The following is a 20,951-nucleotide window of genomic DNA, read 5'->3' on the forward strand; positions in this document are numbered from 1 at the left end:
CAAGCTGACAGGTTTATTTATTTCAAGGATAACTGTCACAAAAAAGTGGTGACAGCAAACTCTGAAGTTTGTTAAAACTCTCTGCCCTGCGTGAAGCTGTCCTGATGCTGACAGGCAGCAACATTTTACCATTTCTTCTGGGACTACTCATATGCCAGGAAGGTGTGGAATAAAGTCTGTGTGCTCTTTCTGGTGGTGGGAGGTTTCAGAAGCCTGACCAGGGAAGCAGTTCTTATGGGTACCTGACCGTGGGCAACTTGTGTCTCCTTAGCTGGAGGGGCATGTGCTCCCCCTTGTGACTAGTCCCACTCACTGGGGGGGTACCCCCTGCAGCCGATCCCGCGATGACTGATTGCTGTGACCAATCTCCTGGAAGTGGCTGCAGCGATCAGCTGGCGCTTACAGGAGGGCACTGGCACTCCTGCCTGCCCATCACCTAAGTGGCAAGTGCGGCCTGTCAGGGGGTGCACCGGCGCTCTCAGGGGGTGCATGTGCACCCCCATGCACTGCCTATGCCACTGCACCTGACCAGACAGCACGGGCTTTGACCAGTTCTTCGCCTGCTTCAGGTGTGCACTGTGCAAAACCAGGAACCTGCTCACATACTGACACTTGGACCCCGAAGTTGAAGACTGTATTAAAATGGGACTAAGTGAAATGTACTGCTACTACAGAAAGACACAAGAGGACGACAAGAAAGAAATGGCAGACCTTAACGGGGTGGAGAGGGTCTGGCATAGACTTTTTCAGGATTAGCGCCTCTGAGGAGGGCAGTGGGTGGGGGTATGGGTATAGGGACAGGTGGACGGCCACGTAGCATAAACTGTGTAATGGGTTTTTAGTGTGCTGAGCCGCTAGTGAACCGCAAGGGCCACTTGGCAGAGTGTTGGAGGTGGAGTTATTTATTTATTTATATAGAAATATTTTTGCAAAACAAAAAAAGTCGGTTAAAACTCTCCGTGAGTGACTTGGGTTTTGCACATGCTGCATCAATTCGCTGCCTCAAAAAATGACCCCACACGTTGAACACTTACTATCATTGATCACACATTGTGCCGGGGTTGTGCGCTCCCAGACCTCTGGCTGCTCGGCGCACCCGTAGCGCGGCCGCCCGACGCCAGGTGGCGCCAGCAGCGGCCGAGCAGCGCTGCCCGACCTCAAGATGGCGGCCGCGCTCCTCGGCCCGCCCCTCGGCGGCCCGACCCCTGACCCCCGACCCCTGGCGCGGAGGCGGGCGATACACGTGGTGGCGGCAGCATGGCGGAGCGGCGCGTGGTACCCAGCGACCTGCTGCCCCTCGTGCTGGGCTTCCTGCGGGAGCACCGCTTCGACCGCGCCGCGCGCGCCTTCGCCCGGGAGGCCGGAGTGGTGCGGGCCGGGCCGGGCCGGGGGGCGGCCGGGGCGGGGGGCTGGGCCGGGCTCGCGCTGACGCCCGTGTGTGCTCTTGCAGGCGGACCAGGACCCCAACGCCGCCTCGCTGCTCGACGTTTTCGACCACTGGCTCAAGTGAGTGCGGCCGGGCTGGGTGGCGGGCCCGCCGCCCTCCTTCCCCTCCCCCGGGTCGGTCCGTGGGGGGAGGGTCCTGCTCGCGGGCTCGGATGGGGAAGACTCCTTGCTCCAGCCGGGAAGCGAGCGCTTCCTCCAGCCAGCCAAGCCTCAAGCCTAGACGGCCCATGCCAAGGGCCGGCGAGTGGTGCGTGAGTTTGAGACTGGGAGCACATGGACCAGATGAGTTCAGCTCAGATGCAGCTGCCGCTCCTGAGCACAAAACACGAATGCTGTCATGGGTTGGCGTAAGCCTTTCTGAAACACTAGGTTTCACCATAAGTTTCTGTTTAAGACGGGGGTGTCCAGCCTGCAGCATGTGTGCCACACGTGGCCCTCACAGCACGCAGCAGGGAGGGCAGAAAGCAGAGCAGCAGGTCAGGCCGCGGGAGGGGTTGGAGTGGCACTCGCAGAGGGCACGGGGTTTAATTTGTGACGCATCTGCCGAAACGATTAGCCCTGCTGATTTATGAATCCAGAACAGACAGTTAAGCGTGTTTCAGCCCCATGAAAAAGACAATGTAACAGAAGGGGAGTTGGGCTCAAGGCGTCTGTATGTTCTTCAGAGGGTTACATGTTTTGAGCTTGGGAATCCTCACTGCTTTCGTGGAGAAACTCCTACTCTGGAGTCACGCTATTTCTAGTGTATCTGGTCAGAAAGTACCATGCTTACTCAAATCCGAGATGAGGTCATTTTCTCCATTCAGCAGAAGTGGGGGTGAATTTGAGCACAAGATGGAGCCAGCAGGCAGCTGCTGTGGCTCTGGCCCTCACCCAGAGTCAGAATTGGAGTGTCCATCTCTGCCCCGTGCTACTCTACCCCTTTGCTGCCTTTGTGTCCCTCTTCCCCCTCTGGCTGCTGTCACTGGCCTGGGGTCCTGGCTATCTCCAGGCCCCACCTGGGATGGCAGCTGCTGCAAGTGTTGGCAGCTCTAGTTCTGACCCAGCGCTGGGGCAGGTCCATAGCTGCTGCCCCTGCAACTGCTGCTCCTGAGCCAAGCAGGGGCCAGAACTAGCATGTTCCCTGGGTCAGAGCAGGACTGGACCTGGACCCAGACCTGGAGCCACAACTTGAGGTAAGTGATAGTGGCAGGGGGGAAGGTGAAGTCAAATGGTAGGAAGGGGCTGGCACTAGGGTGGGAGCTAAGTGCCAAGCGGGGCAGGCACCAGGGAGGGTGTGAGTGCTAGAGGGGCAGGTGCCAGGGGATGCAGGCATAGGGAGCATGGGGTGGGAGACAGGCTGCTTACCTCCTTGTCACTACTTGCCCCCCTGCTGCTGTTTTCCCTGTCACAGCAATGGGAAGGACACACTTAAGACAACCCACTCAAGAATTAGATTCTGTGCATGGAAAATTGTAACAAATTTATTCATTGTTCATGTATCGAATCCAATTATTAGGGATTTATCTTACATTCAGAATTGTCTTGTATTCAGAAAAAATGGTAGAGAGTCAAGCTGCAGTCAGATCTCCAGTACCACAAGTGTCAGAGCAGGAGCAGAGAATACCCTGAGACGGCCACTCCTTTACCTCGTGGGGAGTTTGGATCAGTTTTTCTTATGTTCCCCCAGATTCTGCTTCTGCTCTGCTCCCCAGTCATGCTGCTTCTGGGGAGGGGGTTGTTTACTTTTCTTGTGAGGGGGTTGTTTCTTTTTAAGCACGGGTGTGTGTTTGTAGATCCTAGGCCAGTGGCTCCCAACCTCAGCTCATGACCCAAATCAGGGTCGCGGGAGGTCTGCCCTTCGTTCCACCCCTTCCGCCTGCGGGGCTCTGCCGGCGCACAGTCCATGCGGCTCTTGCTGCCCCCCATGATCCTAGCCTGGCCCAGGCTCTACTGGCACCGCCGGGCATGAGTGAGGGTGGGCATTGGGGTGGGGGTCGCGACCTGGATTTGGGGTTGTGGCAAAAAAAGGTTGGGAGCCACTGCCCTAGGAGTCCCTTGAACAGGGTTATTCTGTGTTGATTCTGTTCAGGTGGCAGTCTGACCCCTGATCTTAAGGACATTGTTTTGGATTAGAGGTGCACTGATACATGGGTCTGATATTGGATCAACACTGATGTAAAGCAAAGGCCCCTGTGGTGAGGGAGGGAGTAACGAAGGAGCTAGAGTAGGCGCTGCCTGGTGGGGGGCGGGACAGAGGCGACTCATCCAGGCATAATGGGGCAGGGGCGTGGCTTCTGCTGATGCATGCACCCTGGGAGGGCACGGGGGGGGCGAGGGGGGTGGCACGTGCCCCCAGATCTGCGTGAGGTGCAGGTTAGGCTGCAGGCTACGGCCGAGGTTGTATTGGGCTCTTCCTGGTGCGAGGGGGAGGGGTTGGGCTGGGGCTGTGCTGGGGGTGGGTGGCAGTGCTGGGAGGATGGATCATGGGGGGCTGTGGTGAAATTTGGGGGGGGCTGCAGCCCTCCCTCCCCCCCAATAGCCCTACTCCCAGCACTGCTACTGCCACCCGCCCTGAGTGTGGCTCCAGCCTGCAGCTGCAGCCCACCCCACACAGATCTGGGAGGCACATGCGCATACACCCCACCCTGGGATGCGCACAGCAGCCGGAGCTGCGCCACGCCCCCGGACAAACCGTGGCTCCATCCTGCGCCTTGCCTTGGCTTGCAGCACCTGCCCCAGCCCTGCTCCTTCCTCACCACAGGGGACTTGATCTGCCCCCACGCTCCTTCCCTTCCCCCTCCCCTTCCACCACAACAGACTTACCACCTACGTGCAGCTGTATCAGAAATCGGATTAATATAGGCCAATATGCCTCTTTAAAAATCAGCTATTGGTATCAGCCCCCAAAATCTCTTATCGGTGCGCCCCTAGTTTGCATGTGAATAAACCTTGCCTTTATCAGGTTATGTATGTCACTGTTGTAAAGCATTTTGTGTTGTAGGAATTATCTTAATAGTCAGTGGTTTCACATGGAGAACTGAAAAACAAAGTTGAAAATGAGTTGCATATAAAAATCATAAATTAAAGTGTCCAAGTAAGCCATCAGAAATAACCCAAAGTGTGCACAATTTCATGGTTGCATTTATATTTCCAAAAAAAGTAAAGTGTATCCTTTGGCTTCATTTTATTAGCTTTTGGTTTATCATTAACATTTTCAATTGTAGCTATGAGGATTAAAACCACCACTGTAAAATGATATGGAGAATGGCAACCTTCTGTAACACTTTTAATGGTACAAGGTATGAAATCTGTGGTTACATGTAACTGGAAGATGTGCTGTAGCTTTAAGAGGCTACGTTTATCTGTTGCAAGGAGTCTCTCATTACTACATACAGAAGGGCCTTGAGTTCTCACTGAGTTGCAATGGTCAGTTGTTATGATAAGTGTATGGACCTGGTATTGAAAGTGCTTCGTTCCTTATATCCATAAGCATCAGAGCATACCTGAACACTCCACCCACAAATCTTAAGAAAAAAAAGAGATTTGTGGAATTAGCAAGCTATCAGCCTTGTTAATTAGCATCTTGTCTATGCCTGTTGCATTCTTTCCTTTCACTCCCTCTTCCTAGGTCTGTTTAGGCAGCAGACTCTTCAGAACTGTCTTAAGCTGTCCAGTACCTAACACAATAAAGCTCCAGTTCAGTTTTCTAATACAAATAATAAACTGGATGTTTATAGGAGAAGTAAAATGCTGACAGTGTTTAAAAATCAGGAAAATGTTGTTTCCAACTTTCTTCAGATCCCCTGCAGGGAAGAAACGGAAGGTTGTTCCTAATGGACCTTCTTCAAAGAAAGAATCTTCTTCTAGTAGTGAGAGCTCCAGCGATGAAGATGAGGGGCCTCCAGCTAAGAAGCCAGGTGAAGTTTGCAAAAAGCCTTTGGGATAAGCATGTGTGACCCAAATTACTGTGGAGAAGTGTTTCTTTGGTTTTTTTTATGCTGGATGCCTGGCTGGTCCTTTGTGGCTTATGTTCAGGTTCTTGAACAGCTCTCATAGGTGGGGTTGGTGCTGGAGATGGGGGGGTCTGTGTTCTAGTAGAACCTCTGCCCTCCCACTGTCATTCTACTTCCAGTTTACGTGCTCATGCTGCTTGATTTCTCTGCCATCTGACTAGTTCCTGTGGACAAATCGGATAAATCATGGAACTACTCAATAGAAAAAAGTCTAGGTCAGACTTGTTATACTTACGGGAAACTAAAAAAATAAGTACAAATCATCAACGCTAGGAATTTAAAATGGGAAGAAAGTAGAGATGTGGCAGTTGATAAAAAAACAAAATAAACCCATTTAAAAAATTTTAAAAATCAGAATTAAATACTTTCCACCCTCAATTTTCTAGATTTAATTTATCTTCGTTCTTGTTCTGAGTCTGGTCTTCACTTCTCTGAACTTTGTCAAGTTTTGACATGTTGACTTCTGTCAGCATCTATTCCAGCTCTGGCCAGTACCCTGATACCCCGGTTCACATTCCTTAACATCTTTTTGTACCTAAATTGTTGGGTTTGTGGAACAAACAGATGGCTGGAAATGTTTGTCCTATACCAGACGTGCTGCCTCCAAGGGGACAACAGTCCAGCAAAATGTTGGTTTTCAAAGGAATGCTGCTTTATTGTGATGCTGGGCAGAGGGCCCAATTCAGTGCAAGTGAGTGCAGTTTTAACGAGACAGAAATCTGCCTGTTAAACTAGGCTCGAGCCAAAATCAGTGGTTGCAATAAGCCCCGTCAGGTTAAGGAATCAAGCATTCTGAAAAAGGAAAAAGTGCATAAGAGTGTGGGGGAGCCAAGAGGGACCCATGTGGATATTTAATTTGGCCTTTTTCCAGTCATGGCTCTGAATTTGGGCCTGACCTTGATTTTTTTTTTAAGGAGCCTGGGAACATGCTCCTCAACTAACAGTGAGGTGAAGGAGAAAAACTGATTTGACTAACACAGGTTGAGGTAGTAAGCCTGATAACACCTTGGTGCTTAACCCAGCATTTTCTTCAGTGAGAGAATTATGCATTTGCATGTATACTTGGCAATAAATGAATCCGGTGGGTTTGTTCCTTAACTTCCCATTTTGGAGGCTGAAGTAGGCACCTGGGTCTCAACGTAGGCCTCAGCAGCTGTGGTGTGGGAGACTTATCTCTTTTCTAGTACTGTATGGGAGCTGAGAGTGAGTCTGTTGTGTCTGCTGTTTCCAATCTAGCTGTTAAGCGAACCCCTGTGCCCAAGGTGTCTGTGAAGGCAGACACAGCCAAGAAAGCAGCCAAGAAACAGCCTTCTTCAGCCAAGAAAGCAAAGAGCAGCAGTGAGGATTCCAGTGATGATTCAGACTCTGAGGAAGAGGAGAAGAAGCCAGCACAGGTCAGATCTTCCTCCATGCCCTTCCCAAAACATGCTCAGCAGCACTGGAGAATATAGGGTGTGACCAGCATTATGGGATGTGGGGACCACTCCTGGATTTGGGATTTGGCTACAGAGCATGGGCCTCTATCGCTTTGTTCTGTTAATCAATCTTAAAATTCAGGCCAAGGGCAATTTACTGAGTTCTGTGAGGCAGGAACCACATCTTTCCGCCTTGCATCAAATAGTAGCTGGTAACCTGTGAATTGGGGGAGGATTAGGCAAATGCCCTCCTTTTTTCCCCCTGCACCCTGACTGTGAAGCTGGTATCTGTTTCCTTCATGAGCATGAGGGGAGCTGGAGGATCAAGACACATTTGAGTCCAAGGAGAAGGACTAACAATTCCCCACCAGCACTGAACTGTTAGACTAATACTGACCAGTGGGGAAGAGAGGTTCTGTGCTAACAATCTAAGCTAAGAATCCTTAGGTTGGAAAGGACCACAGAGATCATCTGCTCCAGTCCCCTGCACAGTCCCAAAGCCATCCTTGTCTGATATTTCAAAGTTGGTGACTGAATCCCAAAGCATAGAAAATGTCCGGTGTGGCCTCATGGTCATCCAGGAGCATCAGCCGTATGCTGAGATATTCATGGCTCAACCTGGACCCAACTCTTCCTGGTGCTTCCTTTCCCTCTGGGACAGTCATGCATCTGAGAATATAGCATGCTGACTGAACACCTCAGTACACTCCGCCCCCTCAGGTCTGTGTTGGGTGTTCCAGTTTCCTTTCTTATAGAGGAAGAAGCATTGTACCAGATAATTAGTACTTGTTTGGCTGTATCAGGGTACAAGGAAAAATTATTGTTATCAAGAAGGTTAGGAAATGGCCTGCCTGTTTGCATCTGTACCTCAAAATGAACATTCAGCCACTCAATAATGGAAAACCTGCAGTGAAGTTGACTAACCTCAGCTTATAGCCATCCGCTGTACTGAATAGGGTGCCTGCTAAATTACTTTCCCACCTCTCACACCTCAGCTAGTTTTGCCCTCTTAGACCAACAAGAACTGATTTGTTTTTCCCTCCTGATTAGAAGGGAGCCAGGCCCCAAGCCAAGCCAAGCAACCACAAAACTCAACCCCAGAAGAAGAAGAAGAAGAAGAAAGCAAGCTCCAGTTCAGATTCTAGCAGCTCAGAGGATGAAAATCCAAAGCAGCAGACTCCAAAGCCAGTAGCAGCTAAAACAGCTGGTAAATCAGGTACACATTGCCACTATACTATGAGTGATTATGTGAATGGAAAACCCAGGGGAGGGGCCTGGGATCAGATCCTTTGAAAATGAAGATAGGAAAGATGTATCTACCATCTTAACTCCCACCATCCATTCAGGCAGATCAGTTAAGTCTTTTTCCCTAGGACTGCAAGAGATGGGGACATGCTGGAAGTGTAACTTAACTTTGACTTTTTGGAAGTCCCGGTGAAAAACAGAATAAGACAAATCGCATCTGAAATGCTGCGTGATGAAGCCTATCTCATTCCCGTGGTTGTTTACAATCCCTGAGCCAGACTGCTTGGGATTATATGCTTCTTGCTAATGACTTCAACCCTGAGGCCACATGGGACCATGGCAAATCAAACTTATGCCCAGTCTGCACTGCTGGGACTTCTATAGGCTGCAGTCAGTGCTTTCCTGACTGTCTCTGCTGAACTTGCTGTGTCAAAAGCAAACTGCAGGTGGAGCATTAGAACTGTCCTGACAGGGAGCAGGAGTATAAACGCTGCCTGGATGTAAAGTCCTATATTGCCCAGGGGGGAGTGTATAACTGCGATTCTCCTCTTTTATGCTTCTTTTCATTGAATGTAATGATCATTTCTTCCTCCTTCACATTTTCTAATTATTTTCTTTGCCTTGTTCCTAGCAGGAAGTAAAGCTGCCCGGGTGACCCCCAAAGTGGCCAATGGCAAAGCAGAAAGCAGCAGTAGCAGCAGCAGCAGTAGTAGTGAGGATTCTGATAAGGAAAAGGCAGCACTAGTGAAGGTAGGTATGACTAGCAGCATGTGAGGATCCCTGGGTGTGGTGCAAATCTTCTGGGATTGAGTCAGTCCCTATTTTTTAATAGTTATGAAAAGTAACCCTCAAACCTCCCAGCAGCTGGCCATTTGTTAGTGGGGCTTTGCCTTGGGGACCCCTTCACTCCAGGGGCTACCACAAGGCTACCTTTTCCTCTTTTTCCTTGAACCTGACCCAGCATACTTCTGCAGCACCTGCATGTTTCTCTCTCCCTATGGGTTTCCTCCTCTGTGCAAAGTGCACTGCTTCATCCAGCCATAGCATGGCTTGTGCCTTTGCAAGAGGGAGTTTGTTAATTCAAAATGCCTCACCTCAGCAGAAGGAGGATCTCCTAGAGAGTTTCCTGCTACGGTGTAAACAGCTGTGGTCAGGGAATGCTGCAGTTTCCATTCCGCTCTCTTCAGGCCGCTCGCGTTCCATATCAGCTCTTCCCAGCCTGAGAGGCTATATTGGGCTTCCCAGCATTTAAGAAACCTCATTTGATCCTGATTCTGTGTTCTGGAAATCTGCTGTCCAGTGAACCAGACAGTTTCCTGTAGGGGTAGGCATCTGTCTGAAAGCATAGGTTTCTTACTGAAGAAAGGTGTTTCTTTCTTTTTTGAAAGAAGGCCGTTCCCAAGAAAACATCCAAGATATCCAAGCCTGCAGCTGCTCAGGCACCCGCAGGTAAAACTAAAGTCCCTGCCAAAGAGAGCTCCAGCAGTGAGGATTCTTCTGACAGTTCAGAGGATGAAAAGCCAGCCTCAAAAACTAAACCTAAGCCAGGTGAGTACTGAAGGCTGATGCTATGTTGGGAAGGAGGGTTTTTTCCTCCTACTTGCCCTGCTATGCTGTGAAAAGGAACCGTGCTAACAGAAGTCTAACTGGGTGCTAACTAAAGAGTGTCAGAGAGGTGATGGTGGTAGTAAGTGCCACAGCTGCAGGGGTTTTATTCTGGCCACAGCCTGGTGAGGTTAAGCTTTAAAAATCAATCCTTCTTCTGAAATGGAAATGGTTCTGTTTGCCTCTTCCATTCTCCCATTGCTTTTATGCCCCATGGTCAAAGCTGCTGAAAGTTGTTCTCATGCAGGATTCCTAGTCTGTCAGGAGCTGGGAAGAAACTCCACTTTGAGTTGGTTATTCCGTAATTGTCCACTCCAGAGCTTTCTGCATTTTTGAGGCATTGTGTGCTGACCCTTGTCAGAGTTAGATGCTGAACTAGATGCCCTCTGTTCTGATCTGATATAGTAGTTCCTGTGTCCCCCCTAATGTGGGAGTTGATACAGGTGGAGGAGGAAGCAATACCTGAAAGTTAAGCAGAGTTTGTTTACGTTGGGAGTTGGTAAGGCATGGAATAAATGAGCTGTAGCAGCAAAGAAAGCCTCTGGCTGTACTAAGCCACGGTACTTGGCAATATAAGCTTTTTTGCTCCTTGTATTCACAGTTAACTCAGGAGATCAGTCCAGCCCGCCAAGTCTGGAAGGGAGCAATGCTGATTACCAGCTTTGGAAGGGTGGGTGGGATGGCAGAGGAGAGAGGAACTGTAATGGGGGTGTAGAGAGATGGGAGGGGGAAAGAGTATTGCATCTGTGCTTTAATAAAGTCCCAATGTGTGACTGTGTGGGAGCAGGTAATATAAATGGCTTGTTTTATATTCTTGTCCTGGATAAACCCAGGAGCCACATGTGCTGCATTTGTCAACACTGTAGTTGTGGTCTGTGCATGCTGTGCTTCTGCTGACCCTTATCTGGTCTCTCTATAGCTCTGTACAGTGCTGTGCCACCTCCTCAAACAGCACTGTCAAAGAAAGGTGGTGTTGCAAAGGCACCTGGGAAAAAGGCCAAGAGCAGCGATTCCTCAGATAGCAGCTCAGACAGCAGTGATGAAGCAGACAAGACTCCCAAAAAGGGAACAGCAGGTGTGTGGTGGGGCAACAGCTGGCCATGAAATCAATATATGGAAGGCATGTGGCCCCTCTAGGAGTTGCTCTTGAGTTTTGGATTCTGTATGTGACTCCTTGATGTCTCCAAGCAATTAGTTATTCCCTAAACTACAAAACCTGAACTCCTGGCTCCAAACTGTATTCAGTCCCATTTCTAACCTGAATATATTGAATCAGGTAACCACTCACGTAACTCCAGTGACTTCAGTGTAGTTATGCTAAGGATGAATCAAGTGCATATTGAAGGTGCCCAAAGGTATACACTGAGCTGGAATGTATTGTCTGGATGAGAATCTTCTCAGTTTGCTGAGCAGGGGTGTGTAGTAATGTGGGGCACTGCATTCCCAGGCCAGAGCTGGGTTGTGAGTTAGGCCTAGTTTGCAGTGTGCCGTACGAGTAGGAGCACCGTGGGAAATCCAGGATACTGCCCTCACCAGCTCTCTTAAGTCAGCAGTGCTGCTACAGGCGGAAGTGCACCATATTAGTCTGCCTCTCTGCCAGACTGCACTCTGCCCCTGTGATTTCCAAGCCCCCGCCCAGTGCATGCACCCTTTCACCTGGCACGAGGCTGTCAGGCACACCCTTGGCTCCTGGCTGCAGCACCTGGAAGGAGGTGCAGACTGGCGTGCTGGGCTCTGCAGATCCAGGTACACAGCGCCCCTGCAGCCACCACAGCCAAATGCACTGTTCTGCCACACCCTGTGCTCATCCTGCACTTGCTGACTCAAGGAAGGGGTCCAAGCTGCCCTGCACCCCCTACTGCCCCAGGATGCCACACACACATGCATGTGTGAACATCCCATGCTGCAGCACTTTCCCTCTGCCAATCTGGGTCTTTTGTTTCAATTTTCACCAACCGACTGGGGCAGCCTACAAAATCTGGGACTGTCGCAGCCAACCCAGGATGTATGGTCACCTTCATAAGAGGTGCATCTGTTTACTCTGGATGGAAAAATCTAGAAGGCTTAAGCTGGAGCTGTAGTGAAGTTGCTTCTCTTTGCTTTACAAGAGGCTAATGGTGGTCTACCTTTGTAAAGCTCACTGGGGTCTCTGGATGCAAGGTTATGTGCAAGTACAAGATATGTATTATGTTTCTTCTGCAGCCAAAGCAGCAGCAGTTAAAACGCCCCCTACCCCAAAACCTGCAGCTGTGGCCACCAAGAAAGCTGAATCCAGTTCAGACAGTGACTCAGGTGAGTAAGGTAGAGTGATCTTGTCTCTCCTTACAGGGACTCTGTTCATACCCCCTTTCAAGACCCCCGTCATCATCATCCCCCCCGCCCTTTTGAAACTGCTCTAAATGTACGTTTGTCCATACTCTCACTGTGCAGTGACCTCCTGTCTGCTGGGGTCTCAAGTAGGAGTAAGTCTTAGCTCTCCTGCTGTCCATGCCAAAATCCACTGAGAACTGAATTGCCTGTACAGGACTGATGAGAAGCATGACAGCAGCATGGATGAGAACAGTGATGAGCTCAAGCAAGTCTTCCCCATTGCAGGCTGGAGGGATCTTGCTCCTGAACAAGCACCTCAGACAAGGGATTAACTTGCTTGGGGACCCATTTCTGGGTTTTTAAGCTTCAGGTTGTCTGTAATGGGGCCAGGGCCAGCTTCAGGTACAGGTGTCTGAGTTGAGTGTCACCACCACCTTTGCCAGGGTCAAGGTGTGCAAAAAGGGTAACTCCTGATGGGCTTCTAGAGTTAGGGGGCTCCATAGTTTGTACCTTCTATTGATCACGCTTATTGCCTGTAGTGGGAGCTGCTTGCCTCCCTCTGTCTCATCTCTGCCCTCCTCTGAAGCATATAATGAGCCACTCTAACATCCTTCTCTTCAGCACTCCCAGTGTGCACCCCTTAATCCTTATTAAGGGTTGCCTTATTTATTTCAAGAGGATGTCACCATGCGTAAGCCCAGAGAAGGATAGGCAGAGTTGCATGTCACATTGAAATGTGTTAGGTTCTATCCACAGGCATTTGGAAGGGCTTACCCTGTGCCTTGGCTCAACAGCAGAAAGCCTGTGTCCCCTGGCTTTACATTCCAGCTTTCCCCACACTGACAGGGTTCTGTTCTCTTTAGTCTGAATGTTCCCTGAAATTTGGGCCTTGCGTCAGATGAATTCCAAAGTCGATGTGCGACTGACAAACCAATATGCCAGTAAGCATATCCAGAGATTTCCAGTCCCATCATTGGCCCACCGCAGAGACCCAGCCTGCCATGTGAAAGAAAAACTTTAACCCTCTTAGGCAGCTTCCTCCATTCGTTCCTCTCACTCCTCTGTTGTACACTGACTCCCCTCTCTCCCAGTTTCCTTCTGTTCTTTGATCTTCATTGCAACTCTCCTGTTCCCTTTGTTTCTTTTCTGACACCTTCCCATTTGAGACCCATAGTCGCTCCTTAGTTGCTTAGTTTGCTTAACTCTCCTCAGCTACCTCTCATGAAAAGCTCTTTAGGGATGCACCTAGTTGCTGCCAGTGCTGTTCTCCTAACAAAGGAAATTTGACAATCTTCAAGGCTGAGATGCTCTCTGCTTGCTGTTCTTGGAATGGTTATCAGAATTGTTTGGCCCTGCCTTTCCTGTTGGTTCTTTTCTATCCCATGAGTAGAGAAACTCTAGCAGTGGGAATCTCCCTAGTGGGTGATGCTGTATGCCACACTACCATGATCAGGATTCCTATTGGTTTTAGTGTGCTTCTGGGATGCATCCCCAACATGTAGGGAATGTGTTTCTCTTGCCTAGATTCCAGCTCTGAGGAAGAGAAGAAGGTAGTGAAGAAACCCTCTGGTAAGTCACCTTCAACAACGGGTCCTGCCAAACCAGCAAAGGCTGCTGTCAAGACGGGACAAGCAAAGAAAGGCTCCAGTTCATCCTCAGACAGCTCAGGTATTGGGAGCAGATGGCTGTTATGTTCCACAATTGCTGAATAACTGTAAGTGCCATGCAAAATTGGATGTGCATTCCCAGCAGTGAATGCCTAAAGGATTCTGTGAGACCCAGCAGATCTGATTCCCAGCGATCAGTTCCTTTCAGTAAAAGCCAAGCCTGCAGAACTGACCTCTTACAAAATGCCACTTCGGGGCACAGATTGCAGGCAAAGTAGTTCCTAACCCATTAGCACCCTATCACTTGCAGTGTCAGTGCCTCTACCACAGGATGGACAATTATTTTGGCTGGAAGGCCACTTCAGGAATTTTGGTGCGGTGTTCTGGGCCTGGGGGTTGAGGGAATTGATCCCATCCAGCCCGGGCATGTCTGCATCCCCTGTCAGAGGCTCTAGATAAAGTGGGCAGGCAGGGTCTCCCGGAAATGGGCCAGGGCCCTTGTGGGCAGAGCACATTTGGCTGGGCAGATGGGATGGGGCCATGGCATTTGGGGAGAAGTGTCTGGGAGCAGGACAGGCAGGTGGGGCCAGGATCACAGGGCATTGACAGCATGTGGCTGGGGCCTGGGACACAGCTGTGATCTGCTCCCTACATGTCCCAGTGACAGGCACCGGTTCTGCAGGCAGGGGCATGCAAGGAGCAGATTGCAGCTTTGCCCCACTGCCCTACAATCCCAGCCCGGGTTGCTCCCTGCCCACCTGCGGCCCCATCCCATCCACCTGGCCAAATGTGATTTGCCTGCTGGGCGGTACTGGATGGACAGGTAGGATCTCCATGGAGACCAAGCCAGAACAGCTGGGCTGGGGCCAGTGGCTGTGGACATGCTAGGAGTGGCAGCTGAAATAAGCCATCGCTGCAGGGGCTGCTGGGAAGCAGAGTCTAGCTGCTGCAGGCCTGGTAGAATCCCTTGGCAGGCTGGATCCACCCCATGGGCCATATTTTGTCCACCTCGCTCTACCACGTGATTGAAACATCATCCCCGCTGGTTAGTATTTGTAAAATTAGTTTCAGATGTTAGCATTTGTAAAATTTGTATTTTGGGGGTGAACTTCATTCTCCAGCAGGGAGGTGAAGGCAGCAGGAGGGGACAGTTGTATTCCTAACACTTTCGAATAATCACTGCCCAGGTTAATATTTCTAAAGAGCTGCCACACCATGCTGCTTGAGAATAACATGCTGTTCTAGCTGGTTTCAGTCATTAGACCATATTCTGGCCTCCCTAGGTGAGGCAAGTGGGCATGTTCTCAGCTCAGTCCTGAAAGTACCACTTGATTCCAGTGAGACGTTCGGGACAAACTGGTTTGACAATTGTTTGGCTTGTGAGTGACTCCAATTTGACTCTGTGCTAGTGGGCAGATATGTACAGTGCGCACACGTGCAAATGCACACTCATACTCACCTACCCACCATGCTTGTCCCCTTGTGGCGGCCTAAGGGGAGACTGCTGTTATTCATGTTGTGGCTATTGTGTAAGCGGAGACCTTTGATCTATAAGGGTGTGTTGTTCTGCCTTTTTAACTAGTGAGCAAAACCTGTTTTTTTTGCCACATGTTAGGTTAGACAGGGTTCTTGCCTGGTTGGTCTTGCTGAATCAGCTCTGCTCAGTCATTGTGGTTTCTCATTGGAGGCTTCCCTTCTAGATTCTGAAAGCTCTGAGGATGAAGCCCCTGCAAAGCCTTCAGTTAAACCATTTCCACCAGCATCCAAGAAGTCTCCTGCTGTTGCAAAGAAAGCACAAAGCAGCTCTGACTCAGACAGCAGCTCCGAGGAGGAGAAGAAGGCCCCCCCAACTAAGCCAGCAGGGAAAGCAGCCAAACCAGGGTCCAAATCCTGTACCCCAGGACCCAAGGCCAGCAGCTCAGACTCTGATAGCTCAAGCAGTGAGGAGGAGCAAAAGAAGCCAGCCATGAAATCGGCCAGCAAACCAGCAGGGAGTGCCAGAGTACCAGTGAAGAAGAAAGGAGTGGCTGCAAGCAATAGCAGCAGCTCCTCTGACAGTTCCAGTGATGAGGCAGAGAAGCTGAAACCTGCAGGGACTCCTGTCGCTGGTTTGAAAGCAAAAAAAGAGGCACAGAACAACTCCAGCGTGGGGAAGAAGAAACCAAAGTCTTCACCCACTCCTGTAGCCAAATCGCCAACTGTGAAGAAGCCAGCTGGCATCAGCAATAGCAGCAGCAGCGAGAGCAGTTCTGAGAGCACTGATGAGGAGAAGGGAAAAGCAAATGGAGGTACTAACTCATGGCTGGGGAGGGATTTGTCAGACAGGGCATGCATGGGGTCCTTTTCCACAGATGGTTTCCAAAACAGCACTGTGCACATAGCCTATGCTCTGACGCCACCTCCACATATTACTAGAGGTTTGTTAAGTTGGTGCTTGGGTTCCCAGCCTACTTCTACTTTTGGCTTGTATTATGGCTGACCCAAGTCACAAGGAGAGAAACAAAACTCATTGTGTTCACCTTGAAGTTTGACTGCTGTGGCTTTTAACAGGCCTTACTAAGAAGAAGCGGGCAAGGGAAGATGACCAAGAGTTGGCGACACCAAAGAATAAGAATAAAAAAGCCAAGCACAAGACACCCCATTCCTTTCCCAAAGTAAAGCAGGTGAGTGAAAGCAGAATCCACTAAGTAAGAAGAAATGCTTTTTCTTGTCCCTCGGTCCCAGCAATCTATTGCTTTCCTTTATCGTCAGTGCTGCAGGGGATCCTAGTAGGATCCCTGCACCCTCTTTGACTTATCCTAAGGGTCCATTTTTATGGTACCTTTAAGATGCTTATGCTATGCACCTTAGTCCTGCCCCACTGCAGGTGAGGTGTGTGGTACATAGGCCTGAGAAACGAGACCAGTAAAACAAGGGCAGGGTGGGTCAAATGGGTTTCATGATGGTGTCCTGCACTACTGCCTGGGCTAGCCAGGAGAGCTGTGGGATGTACTGGCTTAGCATGACCATGGCCTTTTTCCATTATTTTTTTTCTTCAATCAGCCTTCTTCTCCATTTCGAAGAGTGAGAGAAGAGGAGATCCAGGTGGATAACCGCGTAGCTGACAACTCATTTGATGCAAAGGTAAGCACAGGAGAGGCCAGAATGACAGTCTGCTTCTATAAGACAGGCCATCTGGCAGATCTGTCCCAGGTGCTTGTAGACTTCCTGTCTGACCTGCTTCTGTTAGAGGAACTCATGAGTGCTGGCAGTGTGAAGTACCCACTCCCTCCAGGCTTGAGTGTTGGGTGAAACCCACCCTTTAAAAGTTGTTGCTGTGTATCATGTAGTGCCAAGTATTGTCTGTGTTGTGCTGTTTGTTGGCTGTTGACCAAACTTCCCTTCCCTCTGTCACAGAAAGGAGCTGCGGGCGACTGGGGTGAGAGAGCCAACAACGTCCTGAAATTTACCAAAGGCAAATCCTTCCGACACGAGAAGACGAAAAAGAAAAGGGGCAGTTACTGCGGAGGCACTATTTCTACCCAAGTTAATTCCATCAAGTTTGAAAGTGACTGAGCTGCATGTGGCTGGGGAGCTCATAACCCATGTGGCCACCACAGTCCCTTAAGTGGGCATGTGAAAAGACTGGACACAGTGGGCATCAATCCTCAAGGACTTAACCTTCTCTATCCTTCACACTAGGGCTGTGGGAGAGTGGCTGGACTCCCACACCATTACTAACTAATTCTGACCGTGGCCCTGGTAAGAGCCTTAGGGCTGGTGGCACCAGACTATTGCCTGGTAACCATCAGTGTTATATGGCTCATTCTGTACAGTTTTATTTTAAAAGGTTGGCAGTGTCCTGGGTTTCAGACTCCTGCCTATTGTGTAAAACAAAGGATTTCTATTTTCTGTAAGTCCCCTTTTCTCAGCCAGTGTAAGTCTGTGAAATTTAAAGTACTGTAATTTGCTTGTGGCCAAGGAGGAAAGGCCAGTGGTTAGAGCTTTCCTTGCTGCGTGCCCCCACCGTTAAATGAAAACTGAGTGGGGGAAGAGGGGACAGACACCCGACAGAGTTCTTCTCTTCTTCCGTCCTTAACGGTCCCACTTTGCAATGACCTTTCTACCTTTTGAAGAAATCCTGTGGGTGCTGGTAGGCAGAGTACGCCAGGGTGTCAAACTTGCTTTGCACTCCAAGCTGGATTGGAACCGTGGGGCTCCTTGCAGGCTGAAGCTGGCCCAGGATGTGGGGTGGTTCCAGACCAGGACAAATGGCAGCTTCAGTTTTGACCTGTGTGCAGTGCAGCTCCAACCCCTGCTGCATGCCTGGAGTCAGAGCTACTGCCCTGCCACCATCCCATGCCACGGCAACAGCTCTAACTTTAGCACAGGGTGGTAGTTGGGCCAGGGGCTAAGGAGCTAAGGCTGCAGAAGTGGTGACAGGCAAAGTGACTGAATGGCAATGGGTTATATCAGCCTTGCACGCCTTCCTGTTGCCTATCACCTTGTCCATGAGGGCCCAAGGTCCCCAGATTCTGTGGTGGGCCGTTCCCCCTGGATGTGTCTCTCCCCTCCCCACTTCCACTAGTAGTCTGGCATATTTGATATCCCTGGGGAAGGCAAAGCGCTAAAATGCTCTTTGTTCCATGGCCTGTTCTCCAACCTGGAAATTCAAGATTTGGAGCTATAGGGCTTTCCCCACCTTTGTGCCACATGGGGACTAAGGCCAGGAGCTGCAAGTCCTGTAGTGCTTTTTTGGAGGGAATTGCCAGTTGAGAAGATGCGAGGAAATGCCTGGTTACCTGCTAACTCTCAGATAAGTCTGTGGCTCAAGAGAAGGGATAAAAAGATGAAGTAGGTAAAAGCATCAGGCAATGCCTCCCACCTTGCCCAGCCCTCTTGCAACAGAAGCTGTGCTGTGTCACCTTCAGGAATCTGATTCACCAGAACATGCTTTATCCCAGCAGTGTGCTGTACAGCCCATGAGGGAAGTGACATGAATGTAACTTAATCTGCCTTAAACTTCTTCCCCTAGCTGGTTTGTTCTCTGGGGGTTAGTTCCTGTCTATGGCACCTTTCTGAAGAAGTAAAACTCCAGTTGCCTTTCCCTGAGTAGTGACACGTTGGCATGGAATCAGTGCAAAAGTTAACATCCTGTCCTCAAGCAAAATCCAGGCAAGTTGCTGCTTGAGGTCCCACTCCCCCGTGCAATTTCTGCAGCTCATAACTGCTTGATCTCTGGCACTGGATGCCAAAGAGAGGAGTAACCCTGGGCTTGGTTTCTATCCCTGTGTTCCTTTCCAGCAGAATGGGGCCCCTCCTGTTGCTGCAGGAAGTTAGATCTGAGAAGCGGTACCAGATAATTGAGCGTTGGAGGGGTGACTAAGTTACCACCGTGCACATTAGCTTCAGCGTGTTGAAAGTAGTATCTCTCAGCACCTCCCCTTGATGCTTGCACAACAAGTCAGATTGTTGGCTTCTATGCAGTAATGCAGATGGGCTCAGGAAACCATGGCTATTATAGCATTTAGAGACTGAAGGAGGGGGAAAGAGGATGCTTTTTGCCTCCTTTGTGGGGTGACTTTTAGAGCAGTCTCAGTTACTTGTCAAGACCTTGCTGTCCTCCTTATCTGGAAGTTCACAAACCTGTGATGGTTAAACTTTTTATTTTAAGATTTGGGAGGTTTTATGTATGAGCAAGTGTCATACATAAATAAAGATGACAATTTGTAAATAGTGCTTCACTGAGTGTTAACTTTTTGGAATAGAAGGGCAGGTGTGGGGCTAGATCCCCCCTCAGCCTTCTCTTGTGGAGGCTGAACAGGTTCAGGTCCCGTAGCCTCTCCTCGTAGGGCCTGCCCTGCTGTCCCCTGATCATGTGAGTGGCCCTCCTTTGGACCCTCTCAATACTGTCTACGTACCTCCTGAAGTGCAGCACCCAAAAAGGGATGCAGTACTCCAACTGTGGCCTGACTAATGTCGCATACAGGTGGAGGATCACCTTGGACCTGTTTGTGATGCATCTATGGATGCGTGACAAGGTGTAGTTAGCCTTACTGACCGCTTCCTTGCATTGGTGGCCCATGTTCACCTTGGAATCAGTAGTGACTCCAAGATCCTTTTCTGCCTCTGTCCATGCCAGGGGATGGGAAGAAAGTCCTCCTTCTCCGCCTCCACCTGCTCTTCTGATAAACAAGCGGGTGGGAGAAAAGGAACTGACCTGTTCCATGCTCAGGAATGTGACCTGTTGTGGAGAGTAGACAGAAACTAAGGTCAGACTCTAGTGAACTAAGGCTGCCAAAGAGTGAAGTCTCTGTACTCTAGGCTACAGAAAGAAATGTGATTAGACGCTGATTCTAACTCCTTTGTGGTAGTGGATACCTTCTAGCTGAATCTGGCTACCCTGGGCACGGAGCTACTCTTCTGTGCTGCTCCTAGTGGAACAAGAATCTTGTGCACAAAGCATAACATGGAAAAAGCCCTTTTAATAAATACTTCTGTAAAGGCATCCCTTCTGTGTGCCCCACCATTTGTCTGTTGAGCAAACACGTGCCAGGTACGCCAAGCCTAATGTAAAGGGAAGATCACAGACTTGTGCACTGGGGAATTGAGTAACAAAAAAAAAAGTTGAGTTTATTGTGCTTCCAAGACCTCCTGTCACTTACTGGGAACTTTTGCAGTGGACAGCCCTGTCAAGCCATTTGTGGTGCCAGTCATTTCACATCAGAGGACCTTCACCTTTGTAGTTGTACAAGGTTGAGCCCCTCCCAGGTCCCTCAGTTTCAGTATGGAGTTCCTGGGCTGATGCTATGCTGGCTGAAAGGCCAGCACCATATCCTGCGGTGGATGCTGAGCACATTCAGCAGATGCTGGTGGAAGTCAGTACTCTGCAAGGCTGATCAGCCTTTGTCTCAAAGTTATTTCCTGTTAGATGAGCAGGCCCATACCCTCTGCCACTTTTGGATTTGGTGCCTTTTTTGATACCCTAAGTAGGCCTCCAAAAATAAAATACCTCCTTTGACCCTGTGGATGGCTGGAACACTGCCCTATTGTACAGGTGTAAGATGGAGCTACTGATTTATGTAATTTTAGTCTGGTTGACTAACTCATGGACAGTAATGAAGACACACACCCTTGGGCCCATGTGGTTATAACAGAGGTGGGCAGTTATTTGAGCTGCTGGGCCATTTAAGGAGTTTCAGTGAGTTGGTGGTGGGTGGAAGCAGGGGTTGATGACCTGGCCTAGTGCTGGGAGCGTGGGGCAAATGATCCTATCCAGCTCTGGACTCATCCACCCCACATCTACTGCCAAGGGTGATGGGCAGGCAGGGTATCCATGGAGACCGACT

General features: G+C 49.8%; 1 protein-coding gene across 4 annotated transcripts; it reads left to right on the top strand.

Annotated features, from left to right (window-relative positions):
- Positions 1-1,210: 1,210 nt before the first annotated feature.
- NOLC1 (nucleolar and coiled-body phosphoprotein 1) lies at positions 1,211-20,630 on the top strand. 4 transcript variants are annotated; one of them, XM_090057825.1, is made up of 14 exons: positions 1,211-1,368; positions 1,451-1,506; positions 5,227-5,345; positions 6,678-6,835; positions 7,907-8,072; positions 8,733-8,851; positions 9,493-9,649; positions 10,626-10,781; positions 11,909-11,998; positions 13,541-13,684; positions 15,324-15,911; positions 16,174-16,286; positions 16,666-16,746; positions 17,020-20,630. In XM_090057825.1, exons 1-14 carry the CDS (start codon positions 1,258-1,260, stop codon positions 17,176-17,178), a joined length of 2,217 nt encoding a protein of 738 aa, XP_089913951.1. In that variant the 5' UTR covers positions 1,211-1,257; the 3' UTR covers positions 17,179-20,630. The 4 variants fall into 4 exon arrangements, with proteins under 4 accessions (XP_089913951.1, XP_089913950.1, XP_089913953.1 ...); XM_090057824.1 differs by having other exon boundaries at positions 8,736-8,851; positions 9,490-9,649; XM_090057827.1 differs by having other exon boundaries at positions 8,736-8,851.
- Positions 20,631-20,951: the final 321 nt, after the last annotated feature.

This window comes from Crocodylus siamensis, chromosome 7, assembly GCF_052110815.1.
Source record: "Crocodylus siamensis isolate JL-2025a chromosome 7, ASM5211081v1, whole genome shotgun sequence".
Taxonomy (NCBI): Eukaryota; Metazoa; Chordata; order Crocodylia; family Crocodylidae; genus Crocodylus; species Crocodylus siamensis.

Bases quoted from the DNA above. Each gene is read 5' to 3' on its own strand.
- NOLC1 (XM_090057823.1), top strand. From the start codon at position 1,258: ATGGCGGAGCGGCGCGTGGTACCCAGCGACCTGCTGCCCCTCGTGCTG. The intron at 8,073-8,732 runs GTACACATTGCC...CCTTGTTCCTAG, and splicing joins TAAAACAGCTGGTAAATCAG to CAGGAAGTAAAGCTGCCCGG. The intron at 10,782-11,908 runs GTGTGTGGTGGG...TTTCTTCTGCAG, and splicing joins TCCCAAAAAGGGAACAGCAG to CCAAAGCAGCAGCAGTTAAA.